Source organism: Orcinus orca, chromosome 3 (genome assembly GCF_937001465.1).
Source record: "Orcinus orca chromosome 3, mOrcOrc1.1, whole genome shotgun sequence".
NCBI classification, from domain to species: Eukaryota; Metazoa; Chordata; class Mammalia; order Artiodactyla; family Delphinidae; genus Orcinus; species Orcinus orca.
Window position 1 is genome coordinate 122,557,824 of NC_064561.1, and position 18,724 is coordinate 122,576,547.

General features: G+C 36.0%; 1 protein-coding gene across 4 annotated transcripts in view; it reads left to right on the top strand.

The window, feature by feature from the left end:
• The window catches only part of HOMER1 (homer scaffold protein 1), a 608,509-nt gene that overhangs the window by 573,201 nt on the left and 16,584 nt on the right, over positions 1-18,724 (top strand). For all 4 annotated transcript variants that reach the window (XM_049707767.1, XM_049707766.1, XM_049707768.1 and 1 more), the window contains 3 exons: positions 1,568-1,724; positions 6,025-6,135; positions 6,754-6,834. In XM_049707767.1, the coding sequence (XP_049563724.1) occupies positions 1,568-1,724; positions 6,025-6,135; positions 6,754-6,834 (349 nt within the window). The remainder of the gene's footprint in view (positions 1-1,567; positions 1,725-6,024; positions 6,136-6,753; positions 6,835-18,724) is intronic.

The following is an 18,724-nucleotide window of genomic DNA, read 5'->3' on the forward strand; positions in this document are numbered from 1 at the left end:
ATGGAAAGAGCTTTCTTTTTAAGGATAGAAATGGATTGTTAAATTAATAGCTTAACTGATTGTTTGATTTTGTCCTTTCATTGTGGTTGATGAAGTTTTTTCTGTACACTTCAGAAAATTTTTTAACTTTTCATTTAAAACTGATTTTAGACTTACAGAAAAATTGCAAAAACTGTACAGGGAATCCTCATATACCCTCATCCAGCTTGTCTTCATGTTAACATCTTACATAACCGTAATATAATTATCAAAATCAGGAAATTAACATTGATATAATGCTACTAACTAAACTACAGATCTCAGTTTTCACCAGTGTCCCTTTTCTGTTCTAGGATCCCATCCAGGATCCCACATTGCATTTCATTATTTCTTCTTAGTCTCCTCCATTCTGTTTCTCAAACTTACCTTTTTTTGACACTTTTGAATTGTGCCAATAAGTTATTTTGTAAAATATATACGATGTTTTTACAAAATTGGAATGATGGCTATGCATTTTTGGGAAGAATGCCACAGAAATGATCTTGTTATGCTGATATGTCTTCTTCCTGGTGATGAGCTCTAGAAATCTTGATGATTGAAATGATACTTTCTTTTATACAATATATATTAAGATTACTATAAAATATCAATCCACCAAAACATTTGCTCTGTGATGCAAATGACTTTTTAAAACCCAAAATGCTGATTAAAAAAGCTATTATCATCACTAGTTAATGGGATGAAGTTAGTAGAGTTTCACTAATAGGAATAAACGGTTCAATAATGAGAAAGAGAAACCATCTTTTTCTTTCAAATGAGGTAATTCTTTCTTCACTGGAAACTTAAGAAGGAATTATCAAGAGAGGGGTCTTCTCACCTAATGGAATAGTCTTTGTAATAGAAAATTATCTTGGTTGAGATACTTAACTCTGGGTAACTTATCAAGTAGAACATTAAATGAGGAAAAAGGCGATTGCTTTAGTTTTGTTCTATAAGTGACACTGGAATTCTATCAGAAGTTAAGTGTTTAGAACCAGTTTCTAGGTCTAGCCTATCACATGACCTGAATTCAATTTATTACAGCAAATTTTGTATTTGGGGCATTTAAAAATTCTGAATAAGATGACGTAAATCAACAATTTCAAAAGAAATACTCTATTACATGTTCCAGACCTTATTAACATTGAAGCATCCTCATATGTTTTATATGAAGGAATGAAATTGTACTTCAGGCTTTGACGCTCTTAAAAAATAAAGTACGTTTTTAGGTTTTGTTTATAAATATTTTTCAAGATATAATGTTTATTCCTCAAAAGAGAATGGGTAGAATCTCTTCTGTAGATACTTGTATCTGTCATAAAGAAGGGAACTCTTCCATATTAAGCCTCCTACTTTGGTAGCTTTTATATTTCTTTACTTGGTAGGTTTTATTCACTAGGAACATTTCAGTTAAATATTTGTGTTTTTATTCTTTTGGGGTTGTTTTTGAAACATTCATGGATTATAAACCAAATAATAGAAGTGAGTACTGTTGTCTCTTCAATGTAACAATATTCAGCATAATGGGTAGAATTTTCTTTTATTTTAGTTCAGCAATCAGCAAACATTGGGAGGCTGAACTGGCTACCCTCAAAGGAAATAATGCCAAACTCACTGCAGCCCTGTTGGAGTCCACTGCCAATGTGAAACAATGGAAACAGCAACTTGCTGCATATCAAGAGGAAGCAGAACGTCTGCACAAACGGGTAAGTTCAGGGCTGCTATGGGTAAGGATTTATGGCTAACAGATTTTCTTGATCAGAGGAAATTTACATGTAGATTCAGCACAGGAACATCTTATGGAGATTTTTGTTGGTTATCAAAACATATATATGGTTTGTATTATATGTTTATTGGTTAAGAAAAATATTTTCTGCAGTTTAATGGGAATGAAGAATATACAGCTTTTGGAGTCCAAACACCTGATTTCAAATTCCTGTTGTGCCACTTATTAGCTGTCTGACCTTTGGCAAGTTGTTCCCCACTTTCTACTCAGTATTCTCATCTATAAAATAGGAATAATAACATAGACTCTGTAATTCCTGTGAAAATTGAGATACTGAATTGACATGTAATTCCAGAGTTAATGATAATGCTTTTATTATTTTATTTTATTGTTATTTCTTAAAGAAACAACAGTAAATTTGAAAAATACAGGTAGAAAATTCTTTATAAAAGTTGGTAACAATACAAATATGGGGCAGTAAAAGAAAAATCAGACATCGCAATACCATTAATATCAGAAGACTAAACAATTACTTAATAAAGAATTATTTTATTCAAAGCATATGCATTCACCCAGTAGGAAGCAGATGCCACTAGTTTCTGTTTTCCAGACAGCTGCCAAAGAAGTGAACCCCATAGACAAAAGGAAATGGACTTAGAGCACAGTTTGAGGAGTGTACTTAGTGGACCAGGATGACCGGGGAAGTAAGGTAGAAGTTGGAGTAGAGACTGGAGGGAGAGTAAGAACCCTGAGTAAACACCGTTCTATCCTAAGTATAAAAGTCAACTCATGAGGGGGAAAGAGGGAAGTTGTTATTTAATGAATATAGTGTTTCCATTTTGCAAGATGAATATACTTTTGCAACAATGTGAATATACTTAACGCTACTGAACTATACATTTAAAAATGGTTAAGATGATAAACTTTTACTGTGTTTTTTATTGTTTTTTGCCACAATAAGAAAAATTAACTTAGGACAACTGATTCATAATCCAAAAAACATTCATTGAGGAGCTATCCTTTTTACATATTCCCTGCCCTTGAGGAATTTTTGCTTTAAGTAGTCAATTGAATTTTAAAGAAACAAAGTATTTTTATTTACTCACATAATTATAATTTCCAGTGCTCTTCTTTCCTTCCTGTAGGTCTGAATTTCCATCAGGTACCATTTCCCTTCAGCCTGAGTAACCTCCTTTAGCATTTTTTATATATATTTATAAATATATATACATACATATTTTGTCTTTACTACAGGTTGTGTTTTCCTATTTCTTCACGTCTAGTCATTTTTGGTTGTATATTGGAAATGGTAAATGAGATGATGTTATAGAGCCCATAGATTCTGTTATCTTTCTCTGAATATTCAGTGTTGAATTTTGTTTCAGTGAGCAGCTAAATGACTTGTATAGTCATCCCTTGGTATCTGAGGGGGATTGGTTCCAGGACCCCCCCCCCCCACCAACCACCTCCTGGATACCAGTATCCACGAGTGCTCAAGTCCCTTATATAAAATGGCATAGTACATTCGTCCCTTTGTATCCACAGGTTTCACATCCACCGTGGGTATGGAGGGCTGACTGTACTTTGAAGTTTGGGAGGTATAGACTTATGCTTTACTAGTTGGTTTATTTCCATTTTGTTCTTAATTCTAGGGTGAATCCTTGAGTCCTGGAAAATCTTTATTTCTAAGGCATAACCCTTCTGGGGTTTCAGTGGGAAGCTTAAGGTGCTTGCTAAGACCTAATTTGGTGGGACTCTAACCTCAAAGTGTCTTCTCTGTGGTGAGCACTACCACGGCTTAGCTCTTTCAGCCTTCTAGCTTCTCTCCCATACCGCTGAACTCCTTGGATTCCTACTTTTACATGTTCAGTTCAGAAGTCAGCCAAAGATTGAAGGGGTGTCTGTATGCTTTTTAGAGGTCATTTTTTCATACAGTTCCCTGAATTTCTAGTTGCTTAACCTGTTCTGAGGCATCCCCAACTCCTCAGACTCCTTGAGAAAATAAGATCTCAGGTTTTTGCTTGAGTTCTAGTCAAGCAACTCAGCCGGACTGCACAGTGCCTTCAGGCAAAAAGATGTGTAAATGTGTATCTCACCCAGTATGATGCTTTCTTTCAGTCTTTTGCCCAATTTGGTCATTCACCAGGGCCTTCTAACAGTTGATGTTTACATTTTGCCCATGATTTGCAATTGTTATCTGAGGGAAAGGTAATCCAGTAAAAGCTACTCCATCATTATCAAAACTAGAACTCCTCGTGAGGAATATACTACCTAATTGAGCAAAGAAAACTAATATATATTAAACAATAGGGAAATAATTCCCAAGATTTTTGAACAGATGTTCAGTGTTGTGGACCAGAGGTCAGGAGAGCCTTGAGCACTTGAGTAGATAGGAATGGCTTTCTAGAGAAGTGCATTCTGAGCTGAGAGTTGAGGGTTTGGTTAGTTTTGAATGGTTTTCAAAGGTAAGAGAAGACATTCTAGTTAAGTCAACAAGATGGATATGAGCGTGGTTTGTTCTTAGGACAGGGAGATTTGCCTGCTTTTAGCTGAAAGTGCATAACTAGGTGTCTTGGGCAATGAGATGTTTAAGTAGTTTGTGGCTAGCTTATGGAGGACCTGAGAGTTTAGATTTGATGCTGTGAAAAAGATGAGCCATTGAAAGGCTTTTAATGGGACAGTCACACAATGAAAGATGGATATTAGCACTTTGCAGAAGAGATAAAAATAGACAAAGGATATAATTAGGTCCACTGGCAGGTCATTGTTTTTGTTTACACCTGGATGATAAGGGTCTGCACAAGGCTATTAGAGCATAAATAGAAAACAAGAAAGTGATATGAGAGGTAGAGTGACAGAATATGGAGGTTAATTCAATACTTGGAAAATGTGAGGGAAAGAGATTTGCTGTTTCCTTAGTAGTCTACAATTTATTATATTCTAGTCAATCAAAATGTATGAGAGGGCTTCCCTGGTGGCGCAGTGGTTGAGAGTCCGCCTGCCAATGCAGGGGACACGGGTTCGTGCCCCGGTCCGGGAAGATCCCACGTGCCGCGGAGCAGCTGGGCCCGTGAGCCATGGCCGCTGAGCCTGCGCATCCGGAGCCTGTGCTCCGCAATGGGAGAGGCCACAACAGTGAGAGGCCCGCATATCGCAAAAACAAAAACAAAAACAAACAAAAACAAACAAAAAAAATGTATGAGATCCTGACATGTGTAGAGAGCTTTGATAAGGTGTGTGTGTGTTTATGTTGACTTCTGTCTATTTTGACTGTTTTGGGATGGTATCACTTTTAGGGATAATGCCGTTCTCTGTTCTCTCAAAAAATAGCAAGTGCACATTAGAAGTTATGTTGCTCTCTGGACCCTCAGTAAATTTGGATTGAGTAGAGAACTGTTCCCTTTTGCTCTAAGAACAAATTGATGTGAAGATATTCTAGTATCAAATGATTTAAGTTGTATTTTAAGCATATCTTTTCTTCCAGATTCCTTTACATTTTAGAAATGTCTTTGAAAAATTTTTCACTTCTGCAAGGCCAGTTTTCAGAACCCATATTTAATTTGAAGGCTACAGATGGAGGGCAGATGGCTGATTTTGAATTTGTTTTCAGAAGAAATTTTTAAAGAAGACTTTTGTTACAGGGGTTCTCTACTGTCATTAATCACTTAATTTAAGTTTTGCTAACCTTTTCATGACCAACTCTAATTATTTCCTTTGTTCTTTATCCTTAGTCCTAAATTGATTTTATTTTTAATTTTTAAATTTTATTTATTTATTTTTGGCTGCATTGGGTCTTCTTTGCTGCTTGCAGGCTTCCTCTAGTTGCAGCAAGTGGGGGCTACTCTTCGTTGCGGTGCGCGGGCCTTTCATCGTGGTGGCTTCTCTTGTTGCGGAGCATGGGCTCTAGGTGCACGAGCTTCAGTAGTTTCAGCACACAGGCTCCGTAGTTGTGGCTCTCGGGCTCTAGAGTGCAGGCTCAGTAGTTGTGGCACAGGGGTTAGTTGCTCCATGGCATGTGGGATCTTCCTGGACCAGAGGTGAAACCTGTGTCCCCTGCATTGACAGGCGGATTCTTAACCACTGTGCCACCAGGGAAGTCCCCTAAATTGATATTTTTAACAAATCAATTCTATTCATCCTACCCTGTCAATATTTCTCAAAATTAATTTTGATATATTGATTCAAAATTCATTAGTCACCTATCAGGGACTTATATGTCTTCAGCAAGAAATCCTTTGAAATTGTCGTGTAATTTAATCTGTGTTCTCATTTAATTTTAGGTTACTGAGCTTGAATGTGTTAGTAGTCAAGCAAATGCGGTGCATACCCATAAGACAGAATTAAATCAGACAATACAAGAATTGGAAGAGACGCTGAAAGTGAAGGAAGAGGTATTTGCTACTTCTCACTTGTCTGTAATCTCACTAAAATATGTGTACAAACATTACAGTCTATGTCAGATTTAAAGGTACTTTATGCAGTAAGGTCAGGTTGTGGGGTGTTTTTAGGATGAAATTTTTCTTGAGTGATATTAAGCTTGTTCATATTTTTCCCATCCCTGTGTCTGTTATGAACTACAGTGAGACAGTCAGACTGAGATACTGCCTCTTGACTTCTGTAATGAGAGTTGCATTCATACAATCAACAGAAAACCATTAGAAGTTAAATGAATTTTACAAGCTGTTCCTTTGTCTAGTTTCCAGTCAAAAGATTTAATATCCCAGGAAAGAATTATATCCACAAAGCTTGAAGCAACCTTAAAATGTTCAGACTGCTGTTTCTAAGCAGTGCTGTACCAAAGCAACCAAGCTGATTTGTTGCTTAAGATTATGCTGTACTAGACAACATACCCATAAAGATGAATTTACCCCTTGAAATCAGTATAAAGGAGTGTTTTTTAAGTCATCTTTTTTCTAAGGACTGGGACAATAATTTCAGGGAAAAATAAGGCCTTCTCTCTCCTTGATATAGTTAAAATATTGTTAAAGACATTGCTCTACTTTTTCTAGGAAATAGAAAGATTAAAACAAGAAATTGATAATGCCAGAGAACTACAAGAACAGAGGGACTCTTTGACTCAGAAACTACAGGTGAGCTATAATAAAATTTTTTATTCATTTCTGCATAAGTGAGAGTCATCAATCATTCTTTCACTTAGTAATGACTTTTTTTCTGCAACTCCGTTTTATAGGTTATTTGTCACTTTTCTTTTCCAGGACTTCTGATTCATGCCTGATCATTGATTTTTCAAAAATTACTTGATAACTTCATCTACATAGCTTATCATCATAGATGGTCATTTTATAAATTGTCATTAGTAAATTATTTTAGAAATGCCTACTTTTTAACATAAAAAGTACTCTGAACTTAAAGAAAATTTCTCAAATGGATTATATTCAGTTTTGGAATTCTCGTTTTTTTTTTCACTCTGAACTAATGTATGAATTACAGCAGTAGTTGTGCCCTAATGGAAATCAAGGTAGTGTTCTTTTTCTTTCCTTGCCCTAACTAATTTTACTCACTTTTCTCTGCATAAATATTACGCTTCCTGACTCTAATTCACATATACATATCCTTTTCAGTGTTAATCAGCCTTGGTTGGGGAAGATTTCTCAAAATTACAACCCAAATCTCCTGCTGCCAGCTCAGGCACTTTTCTTATACCCCATGACCTCAAGGAGGGTCAGGACCACTTCAGGGTTTGGAGTAGTTATAAATGTGTGTATGAAGTGATGAATTTGGGACAAAGGGTGATAAGTGGGACCTGGAAGCCTAGGATTGGAAAGAGTACCTAGATTATTATAAGAATGACCAACATTTATTGAGTGCTTATTATGTACCAGATACTGTGCTTTACTTATATTATGCATTTAATCCATAGAACAGTCATATGAGGAAACTAAGGCTTGGATAAGTTAACTTGTCCAACCTACATTTAAATGAGCGCAAATTCTGTAACAGAGACCCTTCATAAAACAAACAGTTTCTTTATATGAAATGAGATATTTCCTTCTTTCTCTCCCATCACTGACTTTCAGCAGTCTGGGAAAAATGAAGTTGCTTGTTTTGGTCTGCCCTATTAAACAGTGTTCCTATATTTAACCATTTGTGTAGATTAGTGGTGCTCAGCTAGGGGTAGTTTTGTGCCCCAGGGGACGTTCAGCAATGTATGGAGACATTTTTGATTTTCGCAGCTAGGGTAGTGGAATTGATATTTAGTAAATTGAAGCCAAGGTTGCTACTGAACGTTGAATTATCCAGCCCAAAATTTCAAGAGTGCCAAAGTTGAGAAAATCTTGGTGTAGAATTAAAATATGAAGCATGTAATCAGGGCTGGAAGAAATGGGGGAAATGCAGGCTAGTTTTGTCTTTTGTTTTGGTTTGGCTCCCATTGTTTAATTACTTGCTTTGATACAGGCAGTTGCTAAGCACTTACATATATTAGCTCTAACTCTCACAGTAACAGGTGTGGTATCCCCATTTTCAAAGAGAAGGCAGCAGTTTAGAGGTGTTAACAAGTTTAATTAAAGCACTTAGAAAGTAGTGAAGCCTAGATTTGTTTTGATTCTAAAATCTCTGTTCTTTCTGCATTACCACACTGTTTCAGCAGCCAAGCATCCAAGCCATCCCTAACAATTCTTGGGAAATTTTTTTTCAGTTATGTATACATTTACATTGTCCCAGAGAAACCAAGAAGTGATTTATTCATATCAAACTTCTAAATGTATTTCATCATTGATTGAGCAGTAGTTGAATCTTACAGCTGGCACCTAGAATTGTAACTGTCAATTCTTACCTGCTCTTTCACTGAATATCAAAAATACTTATCAAAACAGCCTACCTGGAATAGGACAGGGAAACTTTCAGAAAACCTAAGGGTGAATTCTAAAAGGCCAAGCCACAGAAATAACCTGTATTTTTTCCAACTTGAAGAAAGTTCCTCCTTTATAGCCTGGCCCCTCCTACCTAAAGATCTGCTTGTCAGAAGTTCCAACACTCTTGAACCTCCATTCATAAATTCAGTCCAAAAAATAGGGATCATTAAATATTTGGAATGGTAGAGGAACTTTGAAATTGCAGTGCATGGATTTGGATTGTAGGTATGGATATGGATTAAAAATTTGTAGTTATGGGTAAATTAAAAATAGTGTGATATGATTTTTCTAATTTGCAAGTGTTTTTTTCCTCAAATGTCAATGTGACATATGCTCATTGTAAAAAATTTAGAAAAATGTAATTTAGCGGGGAAAGAAACCCCATAATCCCATCATCCTAAGGCAAAGTGTTTAGAATTTTCTTCCCCCAATGTTTCTTTGGATAACTTTTTCTTTATGTGAGACATATAGATACCAATTTGTTGTCTTACTTTCCTAACAACATTTTGTCATAAGCTGCATATGTTATATGGCTGTATAGTGTTCTCCTATATAGATATACCATAATTTTCTTCCAACATTCTTACAGGGATGGTTATTTGTTTTCAATGTTAGCTATAGTAAATAATGTCATAATGAATCTTTTTAAATAATCCTTTCTCATTATTTCTTTAAGATGAGCTTTTTAAGAAGAATTACTAGTTGTAAATGTTTTTAAATTACTTATGCTGAGAAATTGATGTCAGGAACAGCAGGATACCCTCTGGATATTGGTCTCCTGCCATCTTTGCTGTCTGATAAGGAACAAAGGAGTAGTTTACTATTTTTTTAGTATTATCATTTTTTTGATTACGAATTTTCCATATGCTTATTGTCATCTTTCTGTATCTTGAAGGCACCAAGTACATTTTCACCTTAGAGTACCTGGTGTATCCTTGCCTGGAGGTCTGAGCCCCAAGATCTTCAAATGCGCTGGTTTCTAATGTAATTTACATCTTGGCTCACATGTTAATTTCTCTGATTTCCCAATTTAAGCACTACTTTGCAGGCCGCCACGCCCCCTCCCCCAGTACTCTTTATAATATTACCATGTCTTATTTTCCTTGTAGCAGTCATCACCATATGAAATGATCTTGGTTTTTTTTAATTTTTAAAATATTTATTTATTTATGGCTGCGTCGGGTCGTATTTTTGGCATGCAGGATCTTTCATTGCAGCATGTGGGCTTCTATGTAGTTGTGGTGCGCGGGCTCCAGAGTGCGCAGGCTCAGTAGTTGCAGTGTATGGACTCCAGAGTGCGTGGGCTCTGTAGTTGTGGCATGTGGCTCTCTAGTTGTGGTGCACAGGCTCAGTAGTTGCAGCATGTGGGATCTTAGTTTCCTAACCAGGGATCGAACCTGCATCCCCTGCATTGGAAGGAGGATTCTCAACCACCAGGGAAGTCCCAATGATCTTGTTTTTTTAATTTATCTTTAAACTTTTTATTTTGAAGAAATTTCACACTTACAGAAAAGTTGCATGAATAAGACAAAGATTTTTCATGTACCTTTCACCCACATCCCCCAGATGTTAACATCTTTGCCATATTTGTTTCGCTTTATCATTATGGAACTCTCTCTGTATATATTCATATTTTTTTCTAAATGTTTGAGAATAACTTCCAAATATGCCATCCCTTTGCCTCTAAACACTTTAATGTATATTCTTTTTTTTTCATATTTAATTTTTAAATTAATTTTATTGGAGTATAGTTGATTTACAATGTTGTGTTAGTTTCTGCTGTACAGCAGAGTGAGTCAGTCATAATATACATATCCACTCTTTTTTAGATTATTTTCCCATATAGGTCATGACAGAGTACTGAGTAGAGTTCCATGTGTTATACAGTAGGCTCTTATCTGTTTTATAGAGAGTAGTGTGTATATGTCAATCCCAGCCTCCCAATTTATTGCCCCCTTTCCCCTTTGGTAACCATAAGTTTGTTTTCCATCTGTGACTCTATTTCTGTTTTGTAAATAAGTTCATTTGTACCATTTTTTTAGATTCCACATATAAGCGATATCATATGATATTTGTCTTTCTCTGTCTGACTTCACTCAGTATGACAATCTCTTCAATGTTTTTTCTAAGAGTAGGACAGTCTCTTAGATTACCATCAAAATCAAGAAATTATCTAAAGACTTTATTCAAATTCCCATAATTGTCCTAATAATCCTCTTTATAACAAAATTTTAAAAATTGTTTTTCTGGTCCAGGCTTCATTCCAGGATCACAAGTTGTATTTAGTTGTCATGTCTATTTATTTTGTTGTTTAAATTGTCCCAGATTTGGCAAGTGGGAACCTTTTTAATCCTGCTTCTGTGTCCTTTGGATGTGACCCTATCATTTAAAGAACTTCATGTTTTAGCTCAACTAGATATTCCTAGTTGTGTTTATCAGCTTCAGCCTTGAAATTAGCTATTTCTTCAAAGAAAAATTTCTTTTAGCAAAGTTTGGCGTTTAGAAACCAAGTTCTGGGCACAAGATATACCTTTTGCTATTGAGATGTCATCATTTCTAGGCCCTATTAATGATCAGAGCTAGAAGTACACACATAGCACATTATGTCCATTACAATAGCTATATTGAAAAAAAACAAACCTGAAATCATACACATACCTCCTGTTGCAGTCCAGTACTATGGAGTTCATTTTAGCCTTCCCCATTTTCCTGTTAGTAACTCCTTTCCCCAATATTGTTATAAAGCAGAAACTAACACACCATTGTGAAGCAATTATACTCCAATAAAGATGTTAAATAAATAAAACACACAAAAAAGAAACCACAATATGTTTATTTGCTTGCTTAGTCCTTGAAAGCACAGAAAGTAGTTGCTAATTCATACCACTGCCAAAACAACAACAACAACAAAACCCTACTAACTAGAGATCAGTATTCTTTTTGTCCTTAGCCTGTGTTCAAAAGTTAGGTTAGTTCTTCCACTCCCCCTTTTCAATTGGTTAGTTATTCATTTGAAACACATTTATGTTCATTTGTATCTTATTATATTCCATTTTAGTTTTTTCTTCCCCATTCTTTATTTTGTATTTGTATGCATTTACAGAGCATATGAAACATTAACATGGTTCTAAAAGTCAGAACTATTCAGGAAGATATCTTCAGGGACATGTCATCCTGTCCAATCCAGTCTACCCCCATTCTTGCCCCCCATTCCCGGCTGCCCCCTGTGGTAACCAATCTCATTAGTTTCTGGGTTATCCTTTCTGTGTTTCTTTTTACACAAATGAACAGATATGTCTCTTTCTTAATTTCCTCCCCTTTTTTTCCTATACAAATGGTAACATACTCTAGATTACTCTTCCGCACTTTGCTTTTTTTTAATCTAAGCTATGTTCTGGAAATCACTCTGTCCTGTCAGTTCACAGAGAGAGACCTTGTTCATTCTTTTTTTTTTTTTTAGCTGTATAGTACTTCATTTGCATGTGTGATAGTTTTTAAAACCACACTCCTTTATGTGGGTATTTAGGTTGTTTCCAGTATTTTGCAGCAGTACTAGAATGAGTAACCTTATGCATAGGTGTTTTGTTATTGTTGGAGGTGTATCTACAGGGTGAACTCTTAGGAGTGAGATTTCTAAGTGAGAACATCATGTAGTCAAATTCCTCTCCATGATGGGTTGTGCCAGTTTTCCCTTGTATCATCAGTGTGAGAGAATGCCTGTTTCTCCACAGCCTCACCAACAAAATGTGTTCTCATACTTTTTTAACTTGTGGCAATGTATGATAGGTGGGAAATGATAGTTTTAATTTGTGTATCCCATATTACGAGTGAGATTAAACATCTTTCATAAGCTTAAAGGCCATTTCGGTATCTTTTTGTACCTATATAGATTGTGTATTCTTGTCTTTGCCCTTTTTTGATCCTTCTTCCACAAAATTGGAAGAGTTCTTTATATATCTGCAATTATATGTTACAAGTGTTTTCTCCCAGTTTGTCAAAGTTTTTGACTTTGCGTAAGATGGTGGTGTTGTTTTATGTAGTAGTCAAATACACCATTCTTTTCTTTCATTGCTCTAGCTGTCAATCATAGTTAGATAGCTCTTTTCCAAACTCAAATCATATGGGAATCCATCCATATTTACCTTTAGTACTTCTGTGGTTTCATTTTTTAACATTTAGATCTCTGAGTCATTTGGGGTTTGTCCTTCTGTGTGTGGTGTGAGATATGAATCTAACTTTATCTTTTTCCAAATGTCTATCTACTTATCACTACCATTTATTTAAAACTTTATCCTTTTTTTCCAGAGATTTTAGATATTCAATTTCCATGTGTGTTCTGGTGTATATCTGGACTTCCTATGCTATTCTACTAGTCACTCTTACGTATTCCTAGTACCACACTTCTTTAATTGTAGAGGCTTTACAGTATGTTTTAATATCTGATAAGGCCAATCAGTCCTCATAGCCTTCCTTTTTCATTGTTTTTTAATATATTCTTACATGTTTATTTTTCCATACAAATTTTAGTATTAACGTAAGTACCAATTTTAGTGTCAATGAAAACTTTAGCTCTATAAAAAATTTCATTGGGATTGCCTAAAATTTATTATGCTAGTTTAGCAGAAGTGTGGTTTCCATCCTATCCAAGAACAAGGGATGTCTTCTTATTTGTCCACATCTACTTCTGTGTTTTTCAGGAGCATTTTAGGGTTTTCATGCTGTGAATTTGGCATGTTTCTTGTTTATTTGTAAATATTTAATCTTCTTTTCTTCTATTGACAATGGAGTTTTCTCTACCATCGTATCTTTTAATTGATTATTGTTTATATATTGGGTTGGCCAAAAAGTTCATTCGGGTTTTTCCGTAAGATGTTACGGAAAACCGGAATGAGCTTTTTGGCTATCCCAATATATGAAAGCTGTTGAATTCTGTTTGCTAATTTTATATCCCTCTACCTTACTAAATTATTTCATTGTTTGAACTAGTTTTGTCATTTATTCCATTTATTCTCTAAGATTTCCTAGGTATACTAACATATATTCTGCAAATAGAAATAATTTTACTTCTTTTCTTCCAGTTCTTATGCCTCTGTTGATTTTTCCTGTTGAATTACACCTGTTAAAAATACAGGTACAGAGGTGGAGTCAAGATGGCCTACTAGAAGGACGCGGAATTCGCGTCTCCTCACAACTAGGTCACCTACCAGGCACCAGTGGGGGACCACGGACACCTAAGGGGACGGGAGGAACCCCCAGCGACCGGCTTGCAGGATCTTGGTTCTCAGGCCGTAGGTCGGGCCCAAGCTCCTGTGGTGGGAGCTCCAAGTCCAAACTGCTGGACTAACAGAGAACCTCAGACTCCAGGGAATATCAGTTGGAGTGAGGCCTCCCGGAGGTCCGCATCTCAGCACCAAGTTCCGGCTCTTTCCAACTGACTGCAAACTCCAATGCTGGACATCTCAGACCAAACAACCAGTAAGACAGGAATACAGCACCACCCATCAAAAAAAAAAACAAAAATGAAACGACAAAAAAAAATGTTACAGATGAAGGAGCAAGATAAAAAACTACAAGACCAAATAAATGAAGACAAAATAGGCGACCTCCCTGAAAAAGAATTCAGAGTAATGATAGTAAAGATGATCCAAAATCTTGGAAACAGTATGGAAAAAATACAAGAAACATTTAACAAGGATCTAGAAGAGCTAAAGAGCAAACAGACAGTGATGAACAACACAATACGGAAATTAAAAATACTCTGGAAGGAATCAGTAACAGAATAACTAGGCAGAAGAACAGATAAGTGAGCTAGAAGATAAAATGGTGGAAATAACTGCCAGGGAGCAGAATAAAGAAAAAAGAATGAAAAGAATTGAGGACAGTCTCAGAGACCTCTGGGACAACATTAAACACACCAACATTCAAATTATAGGGGTCCCAGAAGAAGAAGAGAAAAAGAAACGGTCTGGGAAAATATTTGAAGAGATTATAGTAGAAAACTTTCGTAACGTGGGAAAGGAAATAGTCAATCAAGTCGAGGAAACACAGAGAGTACCATGCAGGATAAATGCAAAGAGAAACACACCGAGACACATATTAATCAAACTATCAAAAATTAAATACAAAGAAAAAATATTAAAAGCAGCAAGGGAAAAACAACAAATAACATACAAGGGAATCCCCATAAGGTTAACAGCTGATCTTTCAGCAGAAACTCTGCAAGCCAGAAGGGAGTGGCAGGACATATTTAAAGTGATGAAAGGGAAAAACTTACAGCCAAGATTACTCTACCCAGCAAGGATCTCATTCAGATTCGATGGAGAAATTAAAACCTTTACAAACAAGCAAAAGCTAAGAGAATTCAGCACCACCAAACCAGCCTTACAACGAATGCTAAAGGAACTTCTCTAGGCAGGAAACACAAGAGAAGGAAAAGACCAACAATAACAAACCCCCAAAATTAAGAAAATGGTAATAGGAACATACATATCGATAACTGCATTAAATGTAAATGGATTAAATGCTCCAACCAAAAGACATAGACTGGCTGAATGGATACAAAAACAGGACCCATACTTATGCTGTCTACAAGAGACCCACTTCAGACCTAGGGACACATACAGACTGAAAGTGAGGGCATGGAAAAAGATATTCCATGCATATGGAAATCAGAAGAAAGCTGGAGTAGCAATTCTCATATCAGAGAAAATAGACTTTAAAATAAAGACTATTACAGGAGACAAAGAAGGACACTACATAATGATCAAGGGATCAATCCAAGAAGAAGATATAGCAACTGTAAATATTTATGCACCCAATATAGGAGCACCTCAATACATAAGGCAAATGCTAACAGCCATAAAAGGGGAAATTGACAGTAACACAATCATAGTAGGGGACTTTAACACCCCAGTTTCACCAATGGACAGAGCATCCAAAATAAAAATAAATAAGGAAACACAAGCTTTGAATGACACATGAAACAAGGTAGGACATTCCATCCCAAAACAACAGAATACACTTTCTTCTCAAGAGCTTATGGAACATTCTCCAGGATAGATCATATCTTGGGTCACAAATCAAGCCTCGGTAAATTTAAGAAAATTGAAATTGTGTCAAGTATCTTTTCTGACCAAAACGCTATGAGACTAGATATCAATTACAGGAAAAAAATTTGTAAAAAATACAAATACATAGAGGCTAAACAATACACTGCTTAATAACCAAGCGATGACTGAGGAAATCAAAAAATTCCTAGAAAGAAATGACAATGAAAACATGACGACCCAAAACCTATGGGATGCAACAAAAGCAGTTCTAAGAGGAAAGTTTATAGCAATACAATCCTACCTCAATAAACAAGAAACATCTCAAATAAACAACCTAACCTTACAACCTAAAGCTAGTAGAGGAAGAAGAACAAAAATCCCCCAAAGTTAGCAGAAGGAAAGAAATCATAAAGATGAGATCAGAAATAAATGAAAAAGAAATGAAGGAAACGATAGCAAAGATCAATAAAACTAAAAGCTGGTTCTTTGAGAAGATAAACAAAATAGATAAACCATTAGCCAGACTCATCAAGAAAGGGAGAAGACTCATCAATAGCATTAGAAATGAAAAAGGAGAAGTAACAACTGACATTGCAGAAAAAGGAAGGATCATGAGAGATTATTACAAGCAACTCTATGCCAATAAAATGGACAACCTGGAAGAAATGGAAGAAATTCTTAGAAAAGCACAACCTTCGGAGACTAAACCAGGAAGAAATAGAAAATATAAACAGACCAATCACAAGCACTGAAATTGAGACTGTGATTAAAAATCTTCCAACAAAAGCACAGGACCAGATGGCTTCACAGGCGAAGTCTATCAAACATTTAGAGAAGAGCTAACACTTATCCTTCTCAAACTCTTCCAAAATATATCAGAGGAAGGAACACTCCCAAACTCATTCTCTACGAGGCCACTATCAGCCTGATACCAAAACCAGACAAAGATGTCACAAAGAAAGAAAACTACAGGCCTATATCACTGACGAACATAGATGCAGAAATCCTCAACAAAATACTAGCAAACAGAATCCAACAGTACATTAAAAGGATCATACACCACGATCAAGTGGGGTTTATCCCAGGAATGCAAGGATTCTTCAATATACGCTAATCAGTCAATGTGATACACCATATTAACAAATTGAAGGAGAAAAACCATATGATCATCTCAATAGATGCAGAAAAAGCTTTTGACAAAATTCAACACCCGTTTATGATAAAAAGTCTCCAGAAAGTAGGCATAGAGGGAACCTACCTCAGTATAATAAAGGCTATATATGACAAACCCATAGCCAGCATCATTCTCAGTGGTGAAAAACTGAAACTATTTCCACTAAGTTCAGGAACAGGACAAGGTTGTCCACCCTCACCACTATTATTCAACACAGTTTTGGAAGTTTTAGCCACAGCAGTCAGCGAAGAAAAGGAAATAAAAGGAATCCAAATTGGAAAAGAAGAAGTAAAGCTGTCAGTGTTTACAGATGACATGATACTATACATAGAGAATCCTAAAGATGCTACCAGAAAACTACTAGAGCTAATCAATGAATTTGGTAAAGTAGCAGGATACAAAATTAATGCACAGAAATCTCTTGCATTCCTATACACTAATGATGAAAAATCTGAAAGTGAAATCAAGAAAACACTCCCATTTACCATTGCAACAAAAAGAATAAAATATCTAGGAATAAATCTACCTAAGGAGACAAAAGACCTGTATGCAGAAAATTATAAGACACTGATGAAAGAAATTAAAGATGATACAAATAGATGGAGACATATACCATGTTCTTGGATTGGAAGAATCAACATTGTGAAAATGACTCTACTACCCAAAGCAATCTATAGATTCAATGCAATCCCTATCAAACTACCACTGGCATTTTTCACAGAACTAGAACAAAAAATTTCGCAATTTGTATGGAAACACAAAAGACCCCGAATAGCCAAAGCAATCTTGAGAACGAAAGAAGGAACTGGAGGAATCAGGCTCCCTGACTTCAGACTATACTACAAAGCTACAGTTATCAAGATGGTATGGTACTGGCACAAAAACAGAAAGATAGATCAATGGAACAGGATAGAAAGCCCAGAGATAAACCCATGCACATATGGACACCTTATCTTTGATAAAGGTGGCAGGAATGTACAGTGGAGAAAGGACAGCCTCTTCAATAAGTGGTGCTGGGAAAACTGGACAGGTACATGTAAAAGTATGAGATTAGATCACTCCCTAACACCATACACAAAAATAAACTCAAAATGGATTAAAGACCTAAATGTAAGGCCAGAAACTATCAAACTGTTAGAGGAAAACATAGGCAGAACACTCTATGACATAAATCACAGCAAGATCCTTTCTGACCCACCTCCTAGAGTAATGGAAATAAAAACAAAAATAAACAAATGGGACCTAATGAAACTTCAAAGCTTTTGCACAGCAAAGGAAACCATAAACAAGACCAAAAGACAACCCTCAGAATGGGAGAAAATATTTGCAAATGAAGCAACCGACAAAGGATTAATCTCCAAAATTTACAAGCAGCTCATGCAGCTCAATAACAAAAAAACAAACAACCCAATCCAAAAATGGGCAGAAGACCTAAATAGACATTTCTCCAAAGAAGATATACAGACTGCCAACAAACACATGAAAGAATGCTCAACATCATTAATCATTAGAGAAATGCAAATCAAAACTACAATGAGATATCATCTCACACCAGAATGGTCAGAATGGCCATCATCAAAAAATCTAGAAACAATAAATGCTGGAGAGGGTGTGGAGAAAAGGGAACCCTCTTGCACTGCTGGTGGGAATGTGAATTGGTTCAGCCACTATGGAGAACAGTATGGAGGTTCCTTAAAAAACTACAAATAGAACTACCATATGACCCAGCAATCCCACTACTGGGCATATACCCTGAGAAAACCGAAATTCAAAAAGAGTCTGGTACCAAAATGTTCATTGCAGCTCTATTTACAATAGCCCGGAGATGGAAACAACCTAAGTGCCCATCATCAGATGAATGGATAAAGAAGATGTGGCACAT